Source organism: Nyctereutes procyonoides, unplaced genomic scaffold (genome assembly GCF_905146905.1).
Source record: "Nyctereutes procyonoides isolate TBG_1078 unplaced genomic scaffold, NYPRO_anot_genome, whole genome shotgun sequence".
NCBI classification, from domain to species: Eukaryota; Metazoa; Chordata; class Mammalia; order Carnivora; family Canidae; genus Nyctereutes; species Nyctereutes procyonoides.
Genome location: NW_026575121.1, coordinates 8,850,300 through 8,871,262, shown reverse-complemented (window position 1 = coordinate 8,871,262; position 20,963 = coordinate 8,850,300). Strand labels below are relative to the sequence as shown.

Here is a 20,963-nt window from a genome sequence, read left to right as displayed (position 1 = left end):
TTAACATTTATTGGTGCTGAGAGTTGCTGTCCTTTTGCAGAAGACAGACTGTTACAAATGGAAACCACTCCCATGCTAGTTCCCCATTTTAAAGTTTTCACCTAGAAGTGGAATACTCTATTAATGGGATGTGACTCTTTTAACAAGTGGGTTGTGTGGGAAGAGTAGAAGTGGTTAAAAAGCTAACTACCATGTATCATATGTTCTAGCAATAAATAACACTTGTTGATTTCTTATACCCTGTCACACTCTATGCTAAGTATTTGCATGTGTTATTTCTTTTAATCATCATAACAATTCTATGAGGTAGGTATTATGATTACTACAAACTCACGAATCAAGACACCAAGGCTCAAAAAAGCTAAGCAACATGCTCATGGTCACACAGCTAGTCACAGGGGAACTGGGATTCAAATCCAGGCCTGTCTGATTCTGCTGCTGACTGAGCCAGCCAGGAGCCCCCTATGATATAGGTTCTAATAGCCTTAAAATCTTTCTCTTCTCTTTGATCCACTAAATATGTCATAAGATGATAGATGCAAGAGAGACCAAGGGGACTGGAATGATTACCAACTACTTAATAAATAAAACAGAGGTATGAAGCACACACAGTCAGTAGCAAGCAATTAAAATCCATTGTATATCCTTGAATCAGAGAGAAACACAATGAAATCAACGTTTAAAGAAGGTCAATATGGCAATAATATGCAAAATATGCTGACTGACAAAAGGAGAGACTTGTATCCAGAAGATTGTTTATTCATTCAACATAGTAACAAACATTTATTGGGTGCTAGCATAGGTCAGGAGAGATGGCAGTGAACAAGACACAGGTAAGGTTTCTTCTGCTCTTATGGAGGAACTTCCATTTCAAGAGTCTGGAGACAGACTGGAAGGTAGATTAGAAAAGTAGGTAGAAAGGCATCAAGGTATAATTGACCACTAAATAAGTAAATAAAATGATCAAAAAGTGATATTCTCTATACAGAATTAAGATTGGGTAAGGCAATAGTGAGTGGGTGGTAATCAATATTGATTTAGAAATGAAGACCTTTCCTTAGGTAACTTTAAGCTAAAATCTAAATGATAAGGAGCCAGTGTTATGATGATTACAAAAAGGGCATTCCAGGAAAAGAGTTGCTACAGCTGATCTCCTAAAGTGGAAATAAACTCAGGATATTTGAGGAACAGCCAGTGTGTTCAAGTGTTGTGGGGGAGAAAAGAATGTATGAGATAAAGAATTAAAAGTAAGCAGGGCTGCGGGGCACCTGAGTGGCTTAGTTGGTTAAATGTCCTACTCTTGATCTCAGGGTCCCTCTGCACGCAGCAGGAAGTCTGCTGGAGATTTTCTCTTCCTCTGCTCCTGCTCTGTCTCTGATTCTCTCTAAAATAAACAAATAAGGGGTGTCTGGGTGACTCAGTCGGTGGAGCATCTGCCTTTAGCTGGAGGTTGTGATCTCAGGTTGATGGGATTGAGTCTCACATCAGGCTCCCTGCTCAGCAGGGAGGCTACTTTTCCCTCTCCCTCTGCCCCTCTCCCTGCTCCTCTGTGCACGCTCTCTCAAAGTAAATAAGTGAATCTTTTAAAAAAATCCAATAAACAAATAAATCTAGAAAAAAAAATAAGTAGGGCCTAATCAACTAGGTTTTACAAGCCAAGGTGAAGAAATGGGATTTTATTCCATGAGATGGGGAGCCACTGGAAGACTTTTTAGCAGAGAAGTGCCATGAACTAATACAGATAATAAAAAAAATCACTTTAGTTAGGTACAGAGAGTGAATGATAAGGGAGGGAGTAAGAATGGAAACTAGGAAACCAGTTAGAATGTTACTGTAAGAGTCCAGGTGAAAGACAGTGATGGTTTGGGCTAGGGAGGTATAAATGGAGAAGGATATATTCAAGTTGTTGGCAAGTAAAGTTGATAAAACGGTCTGATGGATTAGATATGGGAGGATAAAGGAAAAAGAAAGATGAAAGATTACTTCTAGATAATTCCTTGAGCAAAAAGATGGGAAAGGCTAGGGGAGGAAGACTTTTTTTCTAGAGGAGAATCAAGAGCTCACTCTTTCTTCAAAGTACTTATTATCATTTAACATTCTATCAATTTATTTACTTCTTATCCTTTTTCCAGCCTGGAAATGTTAGATCCTTGAGAAGCTTATTTTGTTCACCACCGTATTGCTAGGGTGTAGAACAGTGCTGGCACAAGGTAGACACAGAACTACTGGTCAAATGAATTAATGATGTTTACATATCCACAACTGTTTATGGCAGAAACCCCAGCCACTCTCACTACTTCTCACTCTACCTCTCAATTCATAACTAATTCCTCTCGTTTCTACCTCCAAAATATATCTTATGTCTGCCAAATTTCTCCAGAATCATTTTAAACCAAAGGAATGTCATATTTTGTCTAAAACAGTGCTTCTCGGGATCCCTGGGTGGCGCTGCGGTTTGGCGCTTGCCTTTGGCCCAGGGCGCGATCCTGGAGACCCGGAATCGAATCCCACGTCAGGCTCCCGGTGCATGGAGCCTGCTTCTCCCTCTGCCTGTGTCTCTGCCTCTCTCTCTCTCTCTCTCTCTCTCTCTCTCTCTATCATAAATAAATAAATAAAAAATTAAAAAAAATTAAAAAAAAAAAACAGTGCTTCTCAAGCTTTGATGAGTGAATGAATCACCTTTGAGATCTTGTTAAAATGCAGACTGATTCAGTAGGTCTGGGGTGGGATCTGAGACTATGCATTTCTAAGATGCTGCCAAGTGGAACCAACGCTGCTGGCCGGCAGACCATACTTTGTACGCCAAGAATACATACCTGCAAAAGTCTCATGACGGAGCTCCCTACATTCATTCATGGTATTTAAAATGTATTTCCCACATTGCAGCCAGAGTAAATTCTTGACAGATAAATTCGATTGTGTCATTCTGCTCAACCCCATTCAATAGCTTCTCACTGCATTTAAAATTAATTTGGAAATCCTTCCTGTGGGCTGTCTGGTCCCAGCGGCTCTACCCTTCTCTCCAGCCCTCCTGTGCCACTCTTTTCCTCCTAAACACCGTTCTAGTCACATCCAACTTCCTTCAGTCCTTAAAAGATTCCAAACTCTTCCTACCTCAGGGGCTTTTGCACAAGCACATCCTTCTCCTTTAGGGAGCTTTTCTCTCACTCATCATCTTAGCCATTTTCACTCGTTACCTTAATTCCCTTCCTCACAAAGGCCTTTACTACCTCCCTATGTAAGTCAGGCTCTTCCTCATCTCCTATACTCACCTGTATTTTTCCCTTCTTAAGCATAGAGAGATTTGTATGTGTGACAACTCGCTTGAAGTCTCTTTCCACTGTTCTGTGAACTGAAAGTGCCATGTGGCCAGGGCCCAGGCCTATTTACTGCTATGTCCCCAGAGCCTTGCACAGAGTCTGACACAAAAATGCATGCATGCAATAAATATCTGTCCAATGAATGAATGAAATACAGAGAATTTGGAAAATACCAGAAAAGGGTATAAATCCCAGTAAGATATAAACTGTGAACATGTTAAAAAAAAGATAATGAATACAAGAAACTGTGATGAGTTATAGACTTGTAAAAACTGGGCAAGTTTTTGCAAATGATCCAATTTATACATTTTACCTACGAAAGATTCAGTTATCGGAGCTGACTGTCAAACTGACAAACACACTAAAGTAAGGATAATGGATCATTTCATCCTCTAGGAATCTTTTTTTTTTTTTTTAAGTATTTTATTTATTCCTGAGAGAGAGGGGTGGGGGGCAGAGACAAAGGCAGAGGGAGAAGCAGGCTCCATGCAGTGAGCCCGACATGGGACTCGATCTTGGGTCTCCAGGATCAGGCCCTGGGCTGAAGGTGGCGCTAAACCGCTGAGTCACCAGGGCTGCCCTAGGAATCTTTTTGATATCTAACTGGATTTCTCCTGAAAACAGTATAAGCCTAACATAGAAACAAAGAGAAGGAAAATATTTTCACACTTGCACATATACTACAAAGCTCTGTAAGCTTTAAATGGCATGCTACAACAAATAGAATTTTAAATAGATACATTTAGATAAGTAAAATGTGTTTGTTAATACATCACCTCTGTTAATTTCAATGAATCTAGAGAAAAGCATGTATCACAAATGCATTGTAATGTCAGAAATGTGAGGACTGCCTGAAAGAAACAAATCATGAAAAGCTACTATCAGGAGTTCCTGCTCCCTCCCCACTTCCAAAGTTACTGAATCAACTATGTCTTTTCAGACTGTTCCTGAGCAACACACTGTTTTAAGGGCTTACAGTCCCATAAATGTAGGATGTGACGTGAAGTCTCCAGCTGCCACTAGGGAGTCCTTTTGCTGTATTCTTTATGTTACGGTCTTTAGAACTTCAACCTCAGCTGTCTTCTTGCTCCATATACTCTCTCTGGGCGATCACACTCATTCCCATAACTGGAATCGTCACACATAGCTCACACTTCTTTCCTAAGCTCCAGCTGAAACCTCCTATTCTTAACTGTCAAATGAACTTCTGCACCAGATGTTCATACTGGACTCATTATGCTGTCACCGAAACCTACTCCTTTTTCTTTTTAATCCAAGTATAAGAGTATTACCATGTACCCAGCTGCTCAATGAATGAATCTTGGAATGTTTCTGACTACTCTATTTTCCCCCATGGTATCATTCAAAAAGGCACTAGAACTTGCATAGTCTCTACCTGTGAAACATTTTGATTCTTTCTTGTCCCTCCTTTCTTTCCTTCCTATCTTCTCCCCCTCCCTTGTCTAATCCATCAACTGTTTTAACACATAATGTTATAGGAACTGTACTTGCTGAGCAAGATATGATGGTAAATAAAACAGCCACAGCCCATGGCCACACTCACAGCTTACAGTCTAGTAGGAAACACAGACAATTAAGCAAACGTAATCGATTGGCCTGTAATACATGCTTTGCTATGGGACATCCAAGATGCCTCAAGATTTTAGCAAAGGGCTCAGGAAGGCCCACCACACACAGTGATGTTTACTAGGGGTATCAAGGAGGTAAAGGGGAAGCAGAAAAAAGAGGAATGCTTCAGGTAGAGAGAACAGTGTGTGTAAAGACTTGAGGGTAATCATGAGCTGGAGCACCGGACAAGTCTGAGAGAAGTCAAAGGCTAGGGCAGGTACGAGGTAGGTGGTGGCAATAAACAGCACAAGAATGGCAGGCAGGGTCTAGCCCTGGCAAAGCCTTGGAAGCCACTTTAAAGAGTTTGGACTGTTTCCAAAAAGCACTGAGAAGCCACTGAAGTGGAGGGGTCATAGGATCAGATTTTGATTTTTGGAAAATCATGCTGGTATAATGATTTGGCAGAGAGAAAAAAAGAAAGCACAGGAGAGCAGTTTGGAAACTCTTTAAACAAATAGGAGATGATGGTGGCTTAAACTGAGGAGAAGAAATGGAGGGATTTAGGAGATATTTAGGGAAAAGAACTAATAGGCTTTGGTGATGGACTGGATGTGGGGATGAGGAGATAGGGAAGTCAAAGTTTCTATTTTGGGCAACAGGGTGGAAGGCGGTGCCATTTACTGACAAATGAAACAGGGGAGGAGAAGTGCATTTACTGGGTGGGGGAGGGAAGTTTAGTTTTAAAAAAGGCAGTTTAATTTTGGATTTGTTTACTTTGAAGTGCCTGCTTCCCATATCTGCTCCTTCCTCTCCAATGCACTGTCACTTCTCAAGAGCAGCCCATCATCTTGCTTGGACTCCTAGAAAAGATCCTATTTGGTGTCCTTCCTCTGGACTCACAACAGGCCAACCCATCATTTGTTTTGTTATTTTTCTAAAACAAGATCTCATCAGGTCACTTCTGACTTCATTTTAACAGCTCGGAGAGTTCCTTCGAGGAAATGCTAAAAGCATAACCTCAGAAGGAATTTCTGTAAATATCCTGAGCAAAAAGGAACAACTACAGTGATGTGCCCTTTCCAATCATAGTTCTTGCTTAGAACAGAAAATCCTCAGGGTTAACTTAATTGAATAAATATATAAATAGTATCTTAGTTTTCTACCATAAAAGTTACACATATTCATTTTCCTCACTGGGAAATGTAAAACACAAAACATTACCCAAAGTGCAACTGCTAAAACAAATCTGCTACCATATTCATTTTGTTCTTGTGAATTTTTAATGTTGTCATTATTCTGTATGTAAAATGTGTATTCTTTAATAGAAATTAGTATGAAATCATTTTTACATCATTATTAACTCTTATTGAGGATAATACTTAGTGAGTGAAAGTTTAAAAAGGGAAAAGGATGCTGTGGAATGAGAAATCCGAAAAAATACCAATTGTCTCATGAGAATGGTGCTTTCTTTACATTACTGTTCTCATTCTGTTCTTTCTGACAATATACCGGAGACAAGGACCTTCACAGAGGTAGGAGTCGGATGGCCCTTTGACCACAGGAATAAGAGAAGCAGGGAATATATCATGTCCCACAGATGGGAATCAAACCGAGGATAGGACGGAAACATGCTTCTAGTTTCTGGGAGAGAAAAGATCAGGGACCATGACTTTAAGGACTTTGAAAGATTCTGAGATTCTTAAAAATTCCTCAGGTTTATTATTTTAGTTATCCTGTTTCCTCAGAGAGATTAGCAGTAACATCCTTTAAAGAAAAAATGCTGTAGGCTTGGCATGCTGGATGAGAAGAACATACAGAATTTGGGAAATGCCATCTGTATTGTATTAAGAGGGAGGGCAAGAAAGAAGGAGAGCAGGAGAAAAGATCTAAGAAGGAATGGAGAGCAGGCAAGAGAAGATGAGTTTAGGGATGGGATTTGGGCTAAGAGAAAGTGTCCTGGGACTTAAATGTTGAAGGATCCCTGCCATAGCAGGTCAACTTGCAAGCTGCTATGTCAGCCCTCTAAGTTTTACTCAAACATGGTCTTATTTATTTATTTATTTATTTGAGAGAGCAAGCATTTGAGAGTGCATGAGAGAGAGAGAGAGAGAGAGCGAGAACGAGAGAAAACAAGGGGGGGGGGCAGGGCATAGAGTGTGAGGGAGAAGCAGACTCCCCGTAAGCAGGGAGACCCACATGGAAAACTTGATCTCAGGACCCTGCGATCATGACCTGAGTGGAAGGCAGATGATTAACCGGCTGACCACCAAGGTGTCCCTCACTCAAACATGTTCTTCACCAACCAACAGAGTCCAGAACCTTTGTGCTTCCACACCCTCACTTATGTGTTTCGTTCTGAGGAGAAGAGTCCATCCTTCCGGCATCCAGCCACCTCCTGCTCACTTTTTAGTGTTCTGATGAGATGTCTCACTTTCTGGAAGCTCTGCCTGACTCTCCCATTCTTTTCCCTCCTTCTGTTCTGAGCACCAGGCTTTCCTCCTTGGGGTTCCTAAAGTGTTGTCTTACAGCACTCAGCACACTGACCTCTAGTAACGTGTCAGGTGCCTCGACAAGAGGACTGGTGGCCGGGATCAGCCTCTGGCTAGCATGCCTCTCACCGGCGCCTCACACATAACCTGTGGGGCATCGCCACTAACATCTGAGAAAGAAAGAAAAGAAAAGAAAAGAAAAGAAAAGAAAAGAAAAGAAAGAAAAGAAAAGAAAGAAAAGAAAGAAAGAAAGAGAAAAGAGAAGAAGAAAAAAGAAAGAGAAAAAAAAGAAAAAAGAAAAGAAAGAAAAGAAAAGAAAAGAAAGAAAGGAAGGAAGGGAGGTCATGCGACATGCTCTTGCTAAAGGAGGTAGAAAGCTGTTCCAGGAAGCTTCTGCTCCCTTTGTGCGGACAAAGAGGAGGAAGCTCTGCCGCATGCATGCACACCCCTTCAGTGCTTAATCGCTTGAATCCTCATGCCAGCCCATGTGAGTAGGAGGTCATGGACCTATTTTGGGGAGAAGCAAACTTAAATTCAAAGTAGTTAAGAACCCAGCACCTAGTGGGATTTGAGGGCAAATCCATTCTGGGTGAACAGACTGGGCTGTGTTCTGTTTTATTATACTGCAAAAGAGAACGTCGAGAGGTCACCTCCCTGCACTGATTTACATGGGAGTTTACATCCTGATGTCACTGAGTCCAGATCAGTCACTCCAAGGTTATCATGGCCTAAATCATGCGCCAGGAACGCCCTGTATAGAATCCAAGGCTCAGAGGGGAGAAGAGTGAGAAAATCAGGTTGGATCTTCCCTTCTGCAGTAATTTTTAAAATGGACTCCAAGGCAAGTGCTAACCACCACCAGTGCTCGCTTTCCTCACATGTTTGCCTGATCTTTGGGGCATTCACTGTAGTCCCCCCTAATTCTTTAATAACATTCACACACAGATCAGATTGTATAATATTTACAGATTATTTCTTTTAAAAAAACTGCTATATGAATGTCATTAACAACTACCGACTACAGAAAAAAAATAGACTAATATTAGAGTAAAATCAGGAGAAATAAGTTATGGCTACCTTTTTTTGTTTAACCTTAAAATTTCCATCGAATGTTAAACTTTCTAATTCTTTGCTTCCACCTGAAAACACACTTAATATACTAGCAGTTACGAGACTTGGATTACGCACTCTGCTTCCTGTGTCTCCAGATGGAGGCCTCTACCACCATCTTGAGCCTAGATTTGCTCATTTGACTACAGAGAGCCTAGACAAGCTGATCTCTAAATGCTGTTTTATGCTAATATTCTGTAATCCCATGATAAAATGTGAGATTACTGCTCTATCAATCTCTGGGAATTTCTTATTTTCCAAATTCTCTCAATGAACATACATTACTTAGGCAGTGAGAAAAAAACGACTAAAACTGAATAGTAAACCATCCAAAACAATTGCACAAATGTCCACCCTGTCACAGAGCCAAGGAACAGTACCCAGAAGTCAGATGAGAAGACACACATTTTAACTGCACTACGAGTTTGCATGGCTCGAAAACACCCTGACTTAGAAAGCTTTCTGTCAGAGTCATAACCTCTTTTTCTTTTTTAAAACTTTTATTAGATTTTTAATTTATTTATTCATAACTGGAATGATAAAATCCACTTCCCTATAATTTCTCTGTGAGATACTGTGTTGCTATAAATGGCAAAGGTATATTCTTTGCTAGTTTGGTCATTAGGTATGACTAAAGCAGCCATGACAAACATCGTGGGGGAGATAGAATTTGTGTATGCGCAAGAACAAAATACGGATTTAGAATGAGAGCAAGATAAATACTCACTAGGAAACACTGGATCAACAGAGTAAATGTTAAAGAGAAGGTGGCAGAGTGGTAAAGAATTTCCACATTGTAATTCAAGCAACTTCACTAAGGGGTTGGAGGAGGGACACGAGATAATTCAATATCAAATAAAGATGAATGTCCCCCAACTATTTCATAGCCTTGGGACTCTCAGGCTGCTGGAGCTACTAGAAGCACAGCATACTTAGTTATCAAATTCTCTGCCACTACCAGCTGGGTACTACAGGCAGGAGGTTTCTGGACAAAGTATTCAGTCCCTTCCCAGACACTAGCCAATTATGCTGGCATGGCAACGTGGTATATTTCTGATGTCACATGGTAGCAACCTGCCAGGGCTCAGTTCAAATTATTAATTAGCAGAATTCACACATCCTTTAATTTTGGTAATAAAGTACTCACGGTCTCTCAATATTAAATAATTCAACAAACATGACTTTACCAGGAGAAAAACAGTCCATGATCACAGTAAGCCTATGATTAATAAATGGAAGAGATACAAAGAATTATACAGAATCATATAGTAACAATGTGCATAGAGTTCTGCTTAGTTGGCACTAAATACACTTTACTAATGTTCCCAGTGTATAAATATCTTAAGGTCAAAGGCTATGAAGATCAGAAAAGAAGGCAATTATTTCTAGTCTCGAAAAAAAATGGATATGGTTTGATGTACTATGACATCAACCAGGGAGATAACTGGCTTCACAAAATATACTCTAGACAATATTTGCTCAGAAGTTCATTAATATTGGTATAATTGTGAATAAAATGTTTTTATTCATGAAAATTTGTTAGCACCTCTCAGGATAAAGAGAACAGGAGGATATATATCTTTCTTTTTTCAAAGAGACCTGGGAGGTACATCGGCTAAATACAACTAGCAGCCTTTGTTTAAATGTTGATTTGGAATAAACCAACTGTAAAATGACACTTTTGGAGATAACTGAGGAAAACTGAAAATAGGGTATCTGTATATCCAGGGATTATTATCAACTTGCTAGGTGCAATAATGGAATTATGGGTATATTAGAAATAAATGCTGAGATATCTGTGAGAAAAATGTATTAGATTACATGAAAGAATAATGTATGAAAAGACAACATAAAAAAGGCGTTGGGGGAATAGATAAAATAAATTGGATAACATGCTGTTAACTGTGAAGCTAAGTAACTGCTACAAAGGGGTTCATTATATACTCTGCTTTTTGTAGAAAGTTATAAAATGCTCGTCTGATCTCGGAAGCTAAGCAGGGTCGGGCCTGGTTAGTACTTGGATGGGAGAAAGTTATAAAATGCCCTGTAATCTGGATGTGAAGCATTGTCCCTGGTCTACTATAATCACTCAACAATAGTTAGCAATTACATAGTATTACTGTTGTTGCTGTTACTATTATTGTTAACTAGTGTAAACAATAGTGTGCTATGATGAAAAAGAAGTTTGAGCTTGGGCAGTCTGAGCCCTAACTCTGCCATTAACCAGCTATGGGATCTTCAGCAATATTTTAACCTTTTTGAGTTTTAGAAGACTTATTGTAAGATGTGAAACATAAAGACATTTGCATCAAAAGGTTGTTGTAGAACTAAAAGAGATGATTTTTTTTTAAAAATAGGAAATTGGAAATTATAAAATGTATATTACCATTTTTAACCCTTACTCAAAAGAAACCTATAATTCAACTATATATGCAATCAAATACATACCACAACTTTAAAAGAGTTAAAAAATACTATAAAATTTCAGAAAAAAAAACCAAGATTATTTCTATTTGAGGAAGACTAAGAAAGGCTTCACTGAAGAAGAAACATCTGAGCTTTTGAAAACTGGCAGGATTTTCCTTGGCAAAGATGAAGGGAAGCACAGTGTGAAGCAAACAATATGAAAAATGACTGAGGGAACAAAAGGGGCTGGCTCACTCAGGGAGGGTAAGAAACTCAAATTTGGAAGAACTAAAATTATAAAAAGGAGTTTGGATCCAGGTCATGGTCTGTTTTGAGTGTCTGTGTATCTCATAGGCAAGGAGGAGCCACTTATAACTTTTACCAGGAAAATAAAATTAAGAGGTACTATTTTTTTAGATTTTAATTTATTCATTCATAAGAGACAGACACATAGGCAGAGGCAGAAGCAGGCTCCCTCTGGGGAGCCTGATGCAGGACTCGATCCCAGGACCCTAGGATCACAACATGAGTCAAAAGCAGATGCTCATCCACTGAGCCACCCAGTTGCCCAAGAGGTACTTTCTAATGATGGAACTGAAAAGAATACCTAAAGAACCAGTACTGTAAAAATAATGAAGCACATGAAAAGTCAGGGATAGAAAAGACATCTCATATAAAAATCAGCCAGAGCTGACTTTTTATTAGATAAGGAAGACATAACACAATAGAATTTTGATAAGGGCAAAAAATATGAACTGTGAAATACAAGGAGAGCTTAAGTATGAAAACTTCACCACACCACTATTATTGGTAAAATGATACAAAGGGATGGCTCAAAGAAAGGAAGGAAGGAAGGAAGGACGGAAAGAAAGAAGGCAGGAAGGAAGGAAGGAAGGAAAGAAGGAAGGAGACAAATCTGGCAAATTACTGTATTATATTCATTTAGAAGTGATTGTGAATTTTTATGTTCATTAGTAAAATTAAAATTTGATGATTTGCTTTGCAATTTGATCTAACATGATATAGAGATGGTTAAATTTTTACCTTCTAAAATAAAATGCTGCATATCAGAAAAATAACTCTTATGTAAGGAGATACCTGAGCATATTAGAACACTATATTGCTGGAATAGTTCTTCCTTCAAATATCTGATAAAATGCAACTTCCTCTCAAAACTCAAGCATTCTTACATAAATACTTAGTTTATTCTTAGGGAGTTTGTAAACAATAATAAAAATTATGCACCTATGGGTTGATTCTATCACCCAAAACATTCACAATCAGTATTCTGTGTATCAAATAGACTATAGCTCTATAAGTCAAAAGAAAAGAAAACAGGGGAAGGAAAGAAGCTTATCCTCCAGTATAGTTGGGACAGAAGTATCATCGACTCAAAACAAAATAGGCATTTTTTTTCCCTCTCAGTAAAGCTAAAATAAGTAGAAACTCATGCTATGATTTAAAAAAAAAAAAAAAAGAAAAAAAAAAGAAAAAGAAAAAGGAAAAGAAAAAGAAAAAAAGCCAGCATGAGAACTCCTAATTCCACAAAAGGCACATGTAATGTTATAATTAAAGTAGTAGAAAATAATAAGTGTAGCAGTATACTAAAGTCATTCTATAATATGCAGCATTATGTACTAACGGACCATCAGATGTGTGTAATTTCAGGCACATATCTCTTTTGGCTCACAGGCAGCAATTCTGCTTCTCTTATTGGAAAGCTGCTGTGCTATGCCATAAAATCCTACATAGAAAACTGAAAGGATAAAAAATATCAATTATATTTCACCCAAATAAGATGTGAGCTACTTAATTTTGCTACGATAAGTAATGTTTATGGAACTGTTTTCAGCTTCCCAACAGTTATAAAATCTTGTCTAGTATCAGATTTCTTCAAAAAGACAGTATCATATGGAAAGAAAAGGTGGGATTGGGCCTATAAAGATGAGAAACCTTAAAAGACCTCAAGATCACCACTTAACTCTTGAATTTCCTCATTGTAAAAGCTGCTCCCGGTAATAGAGCAATCTGTCAAGGCATCTCTAAATTTATAACTTCAACTATTAAAAAGTTTTTTCATGGACATCAGCCAGTTTCTAGTTTGCAAACAGAAGGTTAGGTAGACGTATGTATGTACAGATAGTTTGTATTAAGACATCCATCGCAGTTTATCACTTAATTATACTAACCCACTGCTGGTTTCTCTGCTAAGATTTAATCCCCAAAGCTTAACTTCTAACTTTTTTTTTTGAGAAATCATTATGTAATGTTTTAGAAAGAGAAAGAAAGGAGCCCAATCAATTGCTACAAACAGTTTACTTAGGTTCAAAATAAATCATGTAGGGGTGCCTGGGCGGCTCAGTTGGTTAAGCATCTGCCTTCAGCTTGGGTCATGATCCTGGGGTTCTGGGATCAAGGCCCATATCAGGCCCTCTGCTCAGCAGGGAGTCTACTTCTATCACTCCCACACCTTCTCCCTCTCCCTCTGCTCATGCTCTCTTTCTCTCTCTTTCAAATAAATAAAATCTTAAAAAAAAAAATCATGTGATTAAAACAGGCATTTTCCCACTTGTCACTTTGCATTTGAGTGAAAACCAGTGGTATCGCCCCATGAGAGTCAGCAGTCCTCAACCTACCAGTTGTTCCGCTACTTGCTTATTATCCTTTTCCTTTTCTCATTATTCTGCTTCAGAAGATAGAAACAAGAGTGCAAGTGAGAAGGTGCATAAAATATTGAGGTGCTGAAATATTGAAAGGTACTGATGAAGCAAGGCATTTTCAAAGCTATTGATGAAGTGTCTGAGTTTTGATGGCTGCAAAAGCACACATTCCTAAAAAAAGAAATCTAGATGATCAGAATTCTGAGGCAAAGCATGAGGAAACAACATGAAACTCCATTCCATCTTCAGCAAAATACATCTCCATGGGGTTCTTACTCTGCATTTGCCAACAAGGACTGCAGGTGGCTTTACACTCCCTTGTACATACTAGATGGAAGCAGCCAAGAGTCTAAAGAACTTGGAGGGCATTCTGCAAAGTGAAATATGACAGAGAAAGACAAATACTATGTGGTATAATTTATATGTGGAATCTAAAAAAAAGAAAAAAAAAGTCAAACTCAGAAACAAGAGTAGAAAAGTGGGTAGGGATAGGGTAATAGGAAGAGGCTGGTAAAAGGGTACCAAATTTCACCTCTAAGATGAACAGACTCTGAGGATCTAATGTATAACTTGGTGACCTAGTTTAATAACACTGTATTGCCTAATAAAATTTGCTAAGAGAGGAGAACTTAAATGTTCTTACGATGACAGAAAATATGTAAAGTAGTGGATGTGTTTAATTAACTAGATGGGTGGAATCCTGTCAGCATGGATACACATATCAAATCATTACCTTGTACCCATTAAATATATTACAACTTTGATAATTATATGTTAATAGAGCTGGGGGAGAAAAGGGGTCAAGCTATAGAATCTTGCTAAGATCTTAACACCAATGTTGGCTTTTGAAAACAAGTTTGAAAGGAACTGAAATTGGCGAAAGTAATTAAAAAGTTCTGTTTAGACTTTAACTAGTCACTTTGGTTCAATTTCTACCCCTTGACCTGATAAATGTAAGCATGCACAAGATTAAGTGTCACTTAATTAGGTGAATTCTAAATAGCATCTAATTATTATTATAAATTTAAAAATATTACTATTTCATTATTCTGTCCTAGTGATAATGCTGCCAATCTTTGATCCTGTCAACATATAAACCTAATTAAGCTGAATAGGCCACTTAACTATTCACTCTCTTAAGTAGGCATTCCCTAGATTCTAACTTATTTGTTTCCTTCACTGATGACACTTGCAAATTTACAAAATAAAGAATTCAGTCAATATGTTTCAGACTCTCCAGAAAATAATCCAACTAAAACGGAATTTTAAATTCATATTACTTCTAACTCATTTTAATTACCAGTTAGGAATCTATTCTTGGTAGGCCTCTAAAATCCAGTAATTTATTCAGCAAACATTTGTTGAATGTCTACTGTATGCTAGTCAAAAATCACTAAGGCTTTTCTCAAGGGGCAGTCTGTTTAGTAGAGAGATGGCAGGTAGATATATAAGTCTACGAGAAGCCAAAGGAAATCAATAACTGGGCTGCTATAGCAGCTCAGGGAATGGGCCAAAGCTTCAGGCCTGTGTTCAGGAAGACTTTATTAAAGAAACATATTATAGAATATTAGAGCCAGAGGGACTTTAGAAAATACCAATTCCAATCCCATCACTTTACAGATAAGGGGAAAAAAAGAGAGACAGATGGAGAAGAAAAAAAAAAGAAAGAAAGAAAAAGCCCACTAAAAGTAATAGCCAATATCACCTAGAGAATTGAAGAGACTGGATGAGAAAGCAGGTCTCTGGATTCCCAGCTTTCTGGTTTCCCATGATAGCACATTGCCCCTCTGGGGTTGGATGGATTTCAAAAGGCAAATATGAAGGAAAGAAGAGAATGCTGGTAAGATCAAAGGCTGGGATATGACACTGATAAGAAGATATGTTTGGAAAACAGTGTTAGATTTATCTGAGGACAAAAGTTTGAGGGGAGGAATGAGACAGGCTGTGAGCCGAGTGGGATCAGACAATGGAGGACATCAAACAACAGCCTAAAAGGGTTAGTCCTGTTCATGAGATAATTCCATGGACACAGGAGCAGAATTTATTCAGGAAATCTGCAAGTACCTTTAACATTGGTATTATTAAATGACACTGATGGTCTTAGAGGTTTATCATAAATGAACAAAAAAACTCTTCTGATATGAAAAAGGCCAATAAAATACAGCACATTTATACTAAATACAATCTCTCTCTGTCAATTTTTCTTTCTCCAAAGCAGAGGGTGACAGAACAAGGACAAAATAAGGCAAAACACTGTGATCTGCTGATGACAGGGGCAGTTTGTGACAGCAGCCATTGAGAGACGTTCGTGATACCCCGTGCCTCCACTTTGCTCCTCCTGAGAATCCCCAACGTGCCAGTTCTGCCCAGAGCTTGCTGAGCCAACCTGAGGGAAGCCTGAAAATCAATGGGATCGCCTATCCTCACCAGATGCTGGGGTCTAGGCATGTACCTCGCTGCTCTTCGCTCTACCCCATTGCTTTGCCCTTTGTCTACTGTCTTGCTCTCCTCTTTGGGACTGGAAATAGACTAGAGGTACCATACTGGATTTCTCAGCCTTCATATAGCACTCTAGAGTGACTTCAAAGCATACTGCCCCCTTTTTCATTTATCAGAAAGTGGAAACAAACACCTCTGTTCAATCTCACCCTCATCCTGCAGAGCTCTCCTCAGTCTCCCAGAGGTTAGAATATGCCTCCTGTCCTTCTGGTTACTGGGTAGGTTCTAACTTTAACCTTTCAACCTAGACAACTCTTGTGAGATCCTGACTCTATATCTGCTCAATGTAAACTTTGCCTTTGCCAAGAAACTCTTATTGCATCCCACTCACTAAACCCTTATGGAATCAGTATAATCTAGAATATTTCAAACTGCATCATAGCTTGACCTCTAGGGACCTTCCTTTTGAAAGCCTGCTCCTTAGGCAAAATTGTTCTTCAAGCCCCAGCTCTATATATTCTTGGTCTACTCTCGTTGTCATGCTGGTCTGCTACTACCAGCAGAGTCTGTGTCTAAGGCCATTCAGGCAGAAATCTTGAAAAGGACACACTGAGCATACCAGGGTCTAACCACTTATAAAAAGTTCGTGAAATCTCTCAGCTATAAAACAGCATTTTTCAATGTGAGATGAGAGTCACTATTTTTTAGAGATAGGTGAAAAATTGCCTTCCTGGGTTTTGAAATCAAGGTCTGAATACTGGACTGCTGACTGCTCTCCATCCTTCCACTCTGGTACAGATACTCATCAGGAAAAACGATTTTCAGTAAATAAAGGTAGGTAAGAGTCTTGAAACAGTGAACAACAACAACAAAAATCTGTGAAAAATTCATCACTCTTAATTCTTATTTAGAAAAACATGAAACAAGAAAATATTAAAGTCCTTTTTAAAGCACAGTGAAATAGATTTAATTTTAACTGAGTACATACTATGAGCCAAGCACTGTGTGAGGTTTCTTCTGTGCATTGCCTCATGAGTCTCTTACCCGAGTGCACACTATTTTTATTTCCAGGGTAGATATCAGGGAACTGAGCCTTGGTAAGATAAACAATTTGCCATCACAGTCACAGCCATCTGGGAAAGGGTTCCTATTGTACCTTTAGCCAGCTAACCTCTAAACCTGTGCACTCAATCAGTAAGCCATTCAACTGGCTCATTTTAATTAAAAAAAAAAACAAAAAACAAATCAACCCTTTAAAATTGTAAGTATGAGAGGCTAAATATATAAAGAATATGTATTGTTTTTGACACTTTTAAAAAAAAGTAAAAATAAAGACCAAACTCCTTCTGAATGTTTTTTGTTAATTTAAGACCAAGTTAAAAACCCAAGGTTGCTGGTCACCATGAATCTGATCATTCAATTGGGGAACATTAGAAGATGATCCATCTTTCCATCCAACCATTGCTTCCATAAACACTTGCTGAATATCTACTATGTAGCAGACATTGTTCTAGGAACTGAGAATACGGAGACAAGTAAGAGAACTATGATGTCGGTCCTTGAGGATCACATAGACGAGTTGGAGAGACTATCATTCTATATGTAAACAGAGTAACATTAGAGTGATGACTACCACTAGTGTGAGAGAAGGATGCAGAAGCAGAGGAAACTTTACTCAGCTAGGGACAAGGGAAGACCCCTCAGGAGGTAGGGGAGGGGGATAGAGGAAGGGGACTAGAGTGCTCCATGTAGAGAAGAGCATGCACCAAGGACCAGGACAGAGATAAGAAACTGAAGGTAGTTCAGAGTAGCTCAAGCTACCACCTAGTGAGAGAAAGGGAGCCAAGGCTTAGGACTATAAAGGTGGGCAGAAGCCAGATGCTGCAGGACACTGTTAGCCATACTGAAGACTATAGCTAAGAGCCATGGGAAGCCAATTTAAGCAAAAAAGAGAGACCTAGTCAGATTTTAGTTTGACAAGTATCAATCTGGCTGCAGAGCAAAGAGTAGATCAGAATAGGAGTAAGGTTAGGGTGGAGCTATATTGGCAAAGTACTGCTGTAGCCCACGTGATAGATGATGGTGAGCTGGGCTAGGGTGACAGATGTGGGAAAGAGGAGTCAACCTTTATGAGGTATAATGGACATAACTTGATGAGTGACTGAATGGTGATTGATGCTCTGAAGTAATTCTAAAGTGTAGAAGGTAGAAGACCCTCTAAGTTCCAGCCATACATAACTCACCTGATTACCAACCAATAACAGGTGTTCTCCAAGAAGAAAGTCTTTCAGCATGTCTTCCATCACTATCATGTGCTAGAGAAAAAAGAACTAGAGGTTAATCATGTTTTGCATTATCAAGGTGAAGTAACAGAGTTAACAATAAAGATTATCTTCATGCTAAGTAAAGCATTTAGAGTTTCAGTTCAAGATGGCAGTGTAGAAAAATCCTGATCTTACCTCCTCCCATGAACGTACAGATTGTACAGCAATATATGAAATAATTACCTCTTAGAAAAATCTAAAGGCTACCTGACTGATGACTATGCACTGGACAAATAAGAAGAAAATCATCAAAGCAAGTAAGAGAGGCTGGGACACAGTCTCACCACAAACCCCACCCCTAGTACAGCATCCTCTAACTGGGAGGGAACTCAAAACATGGAGCTTCTCCCTGAGGAGTGAAGGGTTCTCACCCCACATTGAGCATTCCAACTTTTAAGACATACACTGGAGAGATGAGCCCCCAAAACATCTAACTTTGAAAACGAACAAGGCTCACATCCCAAGACCCATGAGACCCTGAAAAACTGACCTGCCCTGGAGCCTAGCTCAGAGGCAGCTGACTGTGCCTAGACTTAAAGTGAAGGAGGCTCACCTGCTTATATTAAAGCATTGGCCTGAGGGACAGGCATCTCATTTAACACATGCATGTAGAAGCCTACCAGAATTCTCTCTGGGGATGGAAACTGGCAAGTGCCATCCTTGTGTTCTCCATCTGCTGTGATTCAGAGTACCAGAATCTTTGGAAAAGAGCTTTTGTGTGTCTGGAGTCTCAATTTTTATGGCTGCCACATAGGACTGCCTGGCTATGGAGGCCAAAGGAGCTTCTATTCCTGGTCCCATACGACTGATAATTGGTGCTGCCCAGAAAGGAGCCCAGGCCTCTGGCACCCTGATTTTTGTGACTGCTGCCAGGAGATACCTCTACGTCGCCTGGCTCTGGTAGCCAGTGGGGCTTACACTTGTAGGGGACACAGTTCTTAAATAGCCACCGTCCCAGGGTAGAGCAATAGGCAGCAAACCCAGGAGCTCAAGCTTTCTATGAAGGATTACAAACTAATCATCATGACTGAGGCGTGAGGGACAGTATTTAATTTAAAATGAATCTTGGGGCTGGCTACAATCCTTGCTAGAGACCCCAGAGGGCTGGTGTTATCTTTGTGCTCACCCTCTATCACACCAAAGCACCAGTGTCTCCTGGAAGGGAGCTTTACACACATCTGTGTCCTGGTTTTTATGTCTACTGCCCTAGTTTCTAAAGCTGTCACCCAGTAGATATTCCTTAATCACCTGGCTCTGGTGCCTAGAGGTGGGGAGGCCCTTACATTTCTGGGTTCCACGGGACTCTGGCAACTATAAAGATGGTTCTTGGCAGGCTACCAGCCCAGGACACTGCACAGACAGTGGACTGAGGCACAGTCCTTAGGTTTCTATGAAGGAAACCTCTCTGCTTGCTTTGGAGATTCAGTCTAAGGAACAAGCTTCAGGTTTGGCACACATTTAGAGGCCTATGGAGTTCTCTCAAGGAATATAGGCCATCGTGGATGCCATCCTGGCTATCTCTCTTAGCCTTGCTCTAGTTCATCAGTATCACCCAGAAAAGGGCTTACATACTTGTTTGGAGCCCCAATCCTGTGTCTGTCACCCAGTAGATAGCACCAGATCACTTGGTTCTTGTGATCAGTGGGGCTTACACTTGTGGTACATAGGATTATATTATTGGGCATATTTTTAAAAGCTGATGCCTGAGGGTATGGTTTCTAGGCAGCCTAAATTTAAGTGCTGAGTCTCTCCCATATGAGACACAGAGATCTTTGCACATTCTCAACTACTGGGAACTATTAAAAATATAATAGGTAGCTTGGACAAACACAAAGATTTAAGAGATAATAAAGAGCTAAGGCACGGTTGAATGACAAGGTTCATTTTCTGCATGAGGCCACTCCTTTAACAGTGGGAAAAGTAGTCATCTCACACACTGTATAGAAATCAACACAGACAGTTAAGCAAAATGAAAAGACAGAAGATATGTTCCAAATGGAAGAACATGATAAAACTTCAGGAAGAAAAAAAAAATTTAACAAAATGAAGTAAGTAATTTACCTGATAGAGTTCAAAGTGATGGTCATAAAGATGCTCACCAAACTGAGAAGAATAGATGGATGCAGAAGAACTTCAATATAGAGATGAAAAAAAAAAAATTTTTTAAAGTAACAAACAGAAGTCACAATGTTGAAGATTACAATACCTGAACCAAAAAGGTTCAATGGCAGACCAGATGAAGCAGAAGAAAGGATCAGTCAACTCAAAGACAAGGCACTGGAACTAACTCAATCAATGCATCAAAAAGAAAAGAGAATTACAAAAAGTAAAGATAGTTTAAGGGACTTAAGGGACTAACATTTGCATCACAGGGCCCCAGAAACAAGAAGAGAGAGAGGAAGAGGTAGAAATTTTACTTGAAAATAATATGACTAGAATCTTCCCCAACCCAGGGAAGGAAATAAGACATCAGATGTAGGTTCCAAATAAGAGGAATCTAAAGAGACCTATACTATGACACATTATAATTAAAATGTCAAAAGTAAAAGGCAAGAAGAGAATATTAAAAGCAGCAAGAGAAAAACAACTTGTTACATACAGGGGGACACCCATTAGGCAAACAGCAGATTTTTCAGTGGTAATATC

General features: G+C 39.3%; 1 protein-coding gene across 2 annotated transcripts in view; it reads right to left on the bottom strand.

Moving 5' to 3' along the window:
* VWA8 (von Willebrand factor A domain containing 8) overlaps nt 1-20,963 on the bottom strand; it is a 342,943-nt gene that overhangs the window by 170,024 nt on the left and 151,956 nt on the right. For both annotated transcript variants that reach the window (XM_055335701.1, XM_055335702.1), the window contains one exon: nt 18,237-18,308. In XM_055335701.1, coding sequence (XP_055191676.1) covers nt 18,237-18,308 — 72 coding nt within the window. The remainder of the gene's footprint in view (nt 1-18,236; nt 18,309-20,963) is intronic.